The 7,902-nt window shown below is 40.0% G+C and overlaps 2 protein-coding genes and 1 long non-coding RNA gene across 8 annotated transcripts in view; 1 reads left to right on the top strand and 2 right to left on the bottom strand.

Annotated features, from left to right (window-relative positions):
* Positions 1-4,577, bottom strand: part of LOC126395335 (uncharacterized) — a 40,121-nt gene extending 35,544 nt beyond the window's left edge. For 3 of the 5 annotated variants that reach the window (XM_050052739.1, XM_050052740.1, XM_050052741.1), the window contains exon 1: positions 3,182-4,573. In XM_050052739.1, coding sequence (XP_049908696.1) covers positions 3,182-3,838 — 657 coding nt within the window. In that variant the 5' untranslated portion in view covers positions 3,839-4,573. Of the gene's footprint in view, positions 1-3,181 lie in introns of all 5 variants that reach the window. The other 2 variants (XR_007570430.1, XR_007570431.1) reach the window with 2 other exon arrangements.
* slc38a9 (solute carrier family 38 member 9) overlaps positions 1-7,902 on the top strand; it is a 151,936-nt gene that overhangs the window by 76,621 nt on the left and 67,413 nt on the right. The gene's annotated exons all lie outside the window — the stretch shown is intronic.
* LOC126395350 (uncharacterized) overlaps positions 1-7,902 on the bottom strand; it is a 113,873-nt gene that overhangs the window by 63,760 nt on the left and 42,211 nt on the right. The window lies entirely within an intron of this gene.

Consider the following 7,902-nt stretch of genomic DNA (forward strand, 5'->3'; position numbering starts at 1 on the left):
ATCGATTCTAGACTGTAGGGTTTGATTTATGTTGGACCATGTGAAATCAATCTTATCTGCGTTCATGAACCGCCAGGCATCAGTGAGGGTTAGGCTCTGACAGAGGTAAGATGTGGGTTTGAATGAATGAGACACCGTTAATCTCGGGGGACACCTATCCATATTTTCATCTGAAACATCATTATAATCACCACCTATAACCACTATAGCATCGTTGTACTTATTTCTAAGTTCTGATATTTTAACGTTGAGATTTTGGAACATTTCTTTTGCCTGATTACATCTATTCGGGCCATAAACGTTACAAATGATAAATTTGACATTGTCAGCTTCTAAAGCAAGGATAATCCACCTGCCATCATTTGAGTGCTCAGAGTCTAAAACATTGCCATTAAATTTATTAAACAGGATTGCAACACCAGCTGAATGATTAGTACCATGTGAAAAGTAAATTGTTTCTCCCCATTGACTTTTCCAGAATTTTTCGTCTTCCCTCGATGAATGAGTTTCTTGTAAAAATAATATATTTGCATTTTGCCGTCTAATATACAGAAAAATTGCTTTTCTTTTAAGATTGTCCCGAATTCCTCTTACATTCATAGAGCAAAGGTTTAATGCATTAAACTTTGACATGGTAAGTAATTGATGTCCAACAAAAAGTGACCTGTACGCGTAAATATAATTCTAACCAAAATAACTAATTCTCGAAAGAAAAATTAACAGGTAAAGTGTTTAAGAGTAAACCAACAAGTTGTGCTCCTNAAAATAACTAATTCTCGAAAGAAAAATTAACAGGTAAAGTGTTTAAGAGTAAACCAACAAGTTGTGCTCCTTATATGCACTCAAAGCCATTTAATAGTCTTTAACTATAGGTACTGATCAAACTACTTCAAAGGCTAGAACAAAGAAAATAATTGTAGGAGTTATGAGACGTTAGTGCGCCGGGTGTGGTGTGTGACGTCAGACGGATGCGCCCCAGGAAGAAACTGAGGCATGTGCTATGTTGTTTACATCGAGCAGCCACAGTGAAGAAGCCTACGCAGTTCTGCATGCTGTTTTTGAGTTATTTCCCTCTATGTAAAAGTCGGACACTGATGAGAGGGGCTGTGCATCATCCCTGCAGTGCTGAAAATAAAGTGCCGTTCTTCAACGCAGACGAAGTCCTGTTGTTTATGTGTTGTTGCCCCAACAAGCTAACACAAGCTAAAGGAGCTAATGGTCTTCGGAGGTCCCTTTACTACGGTTCGGAGGTCTGCCAGCTTGGCGTTGTTAACACTTATTTATACACAACGGCATGTCATTTCTGTCCCTACAGGGTGCACGTCTAAAATCCTCCTCTGCTCTCTGTGTCACGCACGGCGGAGTTCGGCCCTGATGCGCACGCGCACGCGCGCACACACACACACACACATACACACACACACACAGACACAGGTGAGCACACAAAAGCGCTGAAGAACTCGTTCCCTTTCTTGAGAAAAGTTCTTCAGCGCTCACTGCCATGTTGTTTGTGTATTAAGCACGCAGGGGGTGAGGGGTGAGCCCACTCTGAACTACGGGAGCCCAGCGGGGAGCAGCGGTGGCGGATTTTAAAGGGAAACTCGATTTTCATTAAAACAAATCGACCTAAACTACAAATTCGAATTAATCGATAAAATCTTTTTATCGCCCAGCCCTATGTGTTGCCTGTCCTCCAAACATAACTTTATTCTTCTCGCTCACTCGTCTACTCCATATGTTGATACGTCCGTTGTCTGTCTCTCGGGTGGAAGCTCAGCACTGTCCCTAGAGGCCTGGAGCACCTCCGTTGTATGAGTGGCTATGCAGTCTTTTCTTTTTGCATTTGTTTTTTTTATTTGCAGCACGTTTCAGTATATGTAGCGTTTTCCTGTTGCATTTGGTTTCTCATATGCAGCGCGTTTCTCTATTTGCAGTGCGTTTCTGTATATGCAGCATGTTTCTGTATTTGCAGCATTTTCCCTTTGCATTTGTTTTCTTATATGCAGTGCTTTTCTGTATTTGCAGTGCGTTTCTGTATTTGCATCGCGTTTGTCCTTGTCGGCCACCGTAGTAACGTCAACAAACTCCACACACTACAGGAGAGGCAGTCACGTTCGCAGGCACACACGTTAACATTTATTTACATTAAATTGCAAATCAGGTTATGTAATCGCGATTGTGATTAGATTAATCGTGCAGCACTACTAGTCCAGGGGCTAAGGGACCAAACAGTTTTGGTATTTTTGACTTCCTCTATGTCTCTAGTTTACATTTTAGTATGATAGACCTGCCTATGTAGTAGCTTAATAAAAATTTTTTGGATAATCTTCGGGTCAAAAGAGGCTTCAAAAGGGACAGTGTCTGTCTTATCACATGAATCTCGGGAAATAATTATCAGAATGTCACCAAATTTGGACTGAATGTTCACAGACAGCTGCACACAATGCAGCGAAGATTTCATCAGTACCTTGCTCCTGTTAAAAAATGTATACACCTAAACACACATGAATTACAGGATGGATAAGGAATAAAAAATCCAAAAGGCATGTATATATATGTGTTTGCCATTATTAATGTAAATAAGCCAATCACCCCAAAATTGCATTTATATGTGCCAAAGAATGTCATCTTATCATAAAAGTAGGTTATTAGATAATTCACCTCACCATCTGATGTCACCAGCTCCTGACAGGTAACTAGTGCAGCCAGAACTTCAAACAGACAAATAGAATGGGGCCCTATTAGTACAGGGGCTAAAGGGGTCATTTTCACAACTTGGTAGGCCCCTATCACCCACGGGGACCAAACAATTTTGGCATTTTTATCACTCTACAGGTCTCTAGTTTATATTTTGGTATGATAGCCCTGCCTATCTAGTAGCTTAATTATAGTTATCACTCTGTAAACAAACTTACACCCGTGTAGGCAAAACACTACAAATAGGGTGAAAAATTAACTAATAGATATCCCCATGAAACTTGCCCAGTTGATCACTCATATCAAGACAAGTATTTTTTGTATTACAAATTTTCTTAAATATTTTATTTAAAGCCGCTACAAGGAACTTTTAACTGGATATGCAAAAGTCTCTCGTTTCTGCTGATGTCTGTGCGTTACCTACAACAGCAAATGAGACCATCGGTGTGAAGATAAGCTATTTCTATATAGTGTATATCCATACCTTTAGGAAATTGTCTCTGGGTCCGCCCCAGGTCGCTTCCAGGACGAAACAATTTATGGCACTCGCTATTCCTCCTCCTCGTCCCGACGTCCGCGGGGAGTTAAAATAGCAGCAATCAGCGGGTGAAAGTTCTGTGAAAGCACTGGACTCACCAACAGTCAGCCACGTCTCAGTCACACAGAGAAAATCCAATCCTCGGGAAGTCAGGAAATCCCTCAGGATAAACGTTTTGTTCGCTAGCGATCTAGCATTTACCAGCCCAATCCTGGCAGGAGCCGGCGGGTCCACGGCGTTAGCTGTCCGGGGAGCCACACACAGAGGCCGCAGGTTGCGCAGATTCACCCCGCGCAGGCAGGGACGAGGAGAGCAGGGGCCGCGGGGCTGGAACACCTCATCCGGGCCGACGACAGGTACCAGCCAGGCGTCGACAGGGTCCAGCGAGTGCCAAGAAATAAAGAGGCGAGGCATCGCTCCATATTCAGTCCAAGAAGCCGTGGAAGTGCTCGCCAAACAGGCCTTCAGCCTTACCAGCCGACCGCTGCGTTTACCCCGGCGGTGGTGGCGCTTACGCTGGAGTGGTGGAGCTGGGGCGCGGCAGAGGTGAGCTGGGATCCCCGATAGGAGCGGGGGCAAAGTTTTCCCGTCTTGTTGTTTCATTCATCCCCAAAACAAACACATGCGCGAGCCAGGTAAGCGTCTTTACGACAAAACGCGCTAGAGCTCATGGGAAATGTAGGCTTCATTCCGGCAAAACACTACCGCTTTTGTCTACAGGGTCGCCAAAATCAACTCAAAATTAAAGTTCCTTGTAGGGGCTTTAAATATGCACCAATTTTGTTTATGAAGACAATCACAAGGAGGGGAAATTGATTACGCAGTTACTGTGCTAACACTCAGTGTTACTGTAGCCTACAGTAGGCCTACTAGCACTCAGAGCTGCCCAGTTGCTATTTGACCCATAACTAGGAGGCAAAGGGAGTGCTACCGCTTGCCTAAGGTGGACTCCCAGGCTAGCAGAGGGATGGAGGTGCCTTATTTCTCCATTGTAGGCCGTCCTAAAATAGGGGGGTCCACCTGCTGCCCTCATCCTAGCTAACGCTACTATAGAGCTACTATACTGAAATTTAATGTCAGCGAGCATGGAGAGACAGCAATGGCAGACTTCGAATCAGGTGGAGAAGAGACAGGAGCTGTGGCTGGTGAGTCCTTAAAACAGAGGGAGAAATGGCATAAGGCAGAGCACAGAGATAATGTCAATGCTAGGAACATGGGAAGCGCTTTATTTTAAGGTCCTTGTAATAAGCGTTAGTTAATATGTAATAAGGCGCTTATAACTCCTTATGAGATGCTTATTAACATTATTAAATGTTTAATAAGACAATATAAGTGTTAATAATAGCATTATAAATATGTTAATTGTTAGATTATAAGACATTTATAAGCACTTATAAGAAACTTAACAGTTTATAGACTGCTTAAGAACGTTAATAAAAGCCTTATGAGTTTCTTACAATTGTTTATAATAGCATTACAAACACATTTATTGAGTTTAAATAACTTACATATTATGTCACTGTTAAACCTTTACTAAGATTTTTTTGTTGCTTTATTAAGATTAAAACATAGTTTATTATGCATTTATTAACAGTTAACTATGCACTTATTAACAGTTAACTATGCTTTTTTTTGCAGCTACCGGATCTAAAGTAAGAACAGTGCCTTATTAAGCTTAATGAATCCTTTATTATGCACTTATTAACAGTTAACTATGCTTTTTGCAGCTATCGGATCTAAAGCGAGAACAGTGCTTTATTAAGCTTAATAAATCCTTTATTATGCACTTATTAACAGTTAACTATGCTTTTTTTGCAGCTACCGGATCTAAAGCGAGAACAGTGCCTTATTAAGCTTAATAAATCCTTTATTATGCACTTATTAACAGTTAACTATGCTTTTTGCAGCTACCGGATCTAAAGCGAGAACAGTGCCTTATTAAGCTTAACATCCACAAAAAAAGTGCAACTGTAACATAAAAACTGAGGTAGGTTTTAATTTAACCCCCCCCAAAAAAAACAATAATAAAAGAAAAAAAAAAGGACTATTTTGGACTCACTGCCAGTCTGTAGGTATTTGCCAGGCTACTTAACCTATATAGCATGCTGCCCCACATTGATGCCAGTGTGCATTCATGAAAGACTGGATTGCATTTATTTAAAATAAAGAAAGAAAAATAATACAAAACAATTACACAAGTACTCCTTTCTAGCATAGACTGTAAAAAGTGGACGTAAGTACCGTGACATCACCCATTGGTTTGTGGACTCCTGTTTTGAAGCCACGAGTTTGGTGATTTGGCTGCCGCCATCTTGGATTTTTGGAGCCAGAAGTGACCCGCTCCGGGGTTGCGATATGTAATGTACGTCACCAGGGTTGTTGCAGTGGTAACCACGCCCTAAAACATACCCTGCTTTTATCGTGTATTTTACTCTAAATGGGACCATAATTTACAAAATGAACATCATGCTGTGTTGAAGACTTGAAACTAGCATTTGAGATCATAAACACACTAGGAAAATGTTTACTGAGGTAATAAATCAAGTGAGAAGTAGGGTCATTTTATCATAGACTTCTATATAAACGGACTTCTATTTGGAGCCAGTGGAGTCGCCCCCTGCTGGCCATTAGAAAGAATGCAGGTTTAAGGCACTTCCACATTGGCTTCACTTTTCAGACACGGAGCTACCCGCTTGTTTTCTGGCCTTCATTCTAGCCTACTCTGTACCTCTTAGCTACATCATGTAGTAGCCTACCAAGAGGACCATCTTTGTGTTTCCTGCCCAGCTATTCAGTCCACTCAACAAGACAAAGATGGTCAGATAGTATGCGCTCGGTTTGATTGCCTCTTTGTCTCCAAACTTGCTCCTTAATGGTACGCCAGGCTCTTTCTATGTGTTGTGTGTGGGCACCTGTTTGGGGATCTACATACCACGTTGTATGATTTACAGTCATGTGATTGTAGCCGAGCGCAGGTAGGGCACGATAAGCACGCCATTTATCGCTAATGATGGATGATCCTATCCTGACACGGTGTGCAATGAGTGGGAGAAGGTCTTGTCGACCTCTTCTTTCTACAAGGCGCAGCACTGGCTTTGCTCTCTTGTTCCTCTGCTGCTGCACACCAAGCATGCCAAACACCCATTTCCATCTTCTCCAAGTGCCACCGAAAAGGAAACAGCTCATGTAGTGTAATGAACAACTTCCAGGCAAACATGCTTTTGAACTAAATTCAATTTAAGACACAGGATCCTTTCAAAGTATTTTCACTTTTTAGAATACTGTCTAATGGTATTGTCACTGTGATAATCTGCCAATTAATTGTTGTATGTTTGTATGTTACAAACCAATGGGTGATGTCATGGTAGTTACTTCCACTTTTTACAGTCTATGCTAGAAAGGAGTACTTGTGTAATTGTTTTGTGTTATTTTTCTTTCTTTATTATTTTAAATAAATGCAACCCAGTCTTTCATGAATGCACACTGGAATCAATGTGGGGCAGCATGCTATATAGGTTAAGTAGCCTGGCAAATACCTACAGACTGGCAGTGAGTCCGAAATAGTCCTTTTTTTTCTTTTATTATTATTATTTTTTTTTTTTTAATTAAAACCTACCTCAGTTCTTATGTTACAGTTGCACTTTTTTTGTGGATGTGATTACTGATGTTTTAAATCACATTTTCAGAATGTGTTTTACAATCTATAATGTACCTCAATGTTGAAAGTATTAATGATTGTACTTTTATATTTTTATTTTCAACGGCCTGTTTTAGGCAATGTTTTATAAAATGTTCTCTTTGTGGCTGCCATTCATGCATAAATGATGACAACTAAAAAAAACAAATTTTCAAAAGAGCTGTGTTAAAATGTGTTCTTGTGTTTCACCGCTGAAACATTATATTGTTATGCAATTGTTTCTTCACATTTTATCAACCTTGACCACATGTAGTGCTCATTCCAGAATGGGGAGCTGTAAAAAGCATAGTTAACTGTTAATAAGTGCATAATAAAGGATTTATTAAGCTTAATAAGGCACTGCTCTCGCTTTAGATCCGGTAGCTGCAAAAAAGCATAGTTAACTGTTAATAAGTGCATAATAAAAGATTTATTAAGCTTAATAAGGCAATGTTCTCACTTTAAATCCGGTAGCTGCAAAAAGCATAGTTAACTGTTAATAAATGCATAATTAAGTACGTTTTAATCTTAATAAAGCAACAAAAAAATCTTAGTAAAGGTTTAACAATGACATAATATGTAAGTTAGTTAAACTCAATAACTGTGTTTGTAATGCTATTATAAACAATTGTAAGAAACTCATAAGGTTTTTATTAACGTTCTTAAGCAGTCTATAAACTGTTAACAAGTTTCTTATAAGTGCTTATAAATGTCTTATAATCTAACAATTAACATGTTTATAATGCTATTATTAACACTTCAATAGTCTTATTAAACATTTAATAATGTTAATAAGCATCTTGGTATTGCGGTAAGCGAGTTGTGTCATTTCCGGTGTTTCTGTGACAGCGTCTCTGTACTGCTCTGGTGAATTCTGCTAGCCTGTTTTCTCACTACAGTTGCTTTAACGTCTACTTCAAGTCTTAACCCACACTGGTTCTGTTTAAGCACTTATAGCTCTCCTCCTTTCTACGACTTTCTCGCTAATCTC

This window comes from Epinephelus moara, chromosome 9, assembly GCF_006386435.1.
Source record: "Epinephelus moara isolate mb chromosome 9, YSFRI_EMoa_1.0, whole genome shotgun sequence".
Lineage (NCBI taxonomy): Eukaryota > Metazoa > Chordata > Actinopteri > Perciformes > Serranidae > Epinephelus > Epinephelus moara.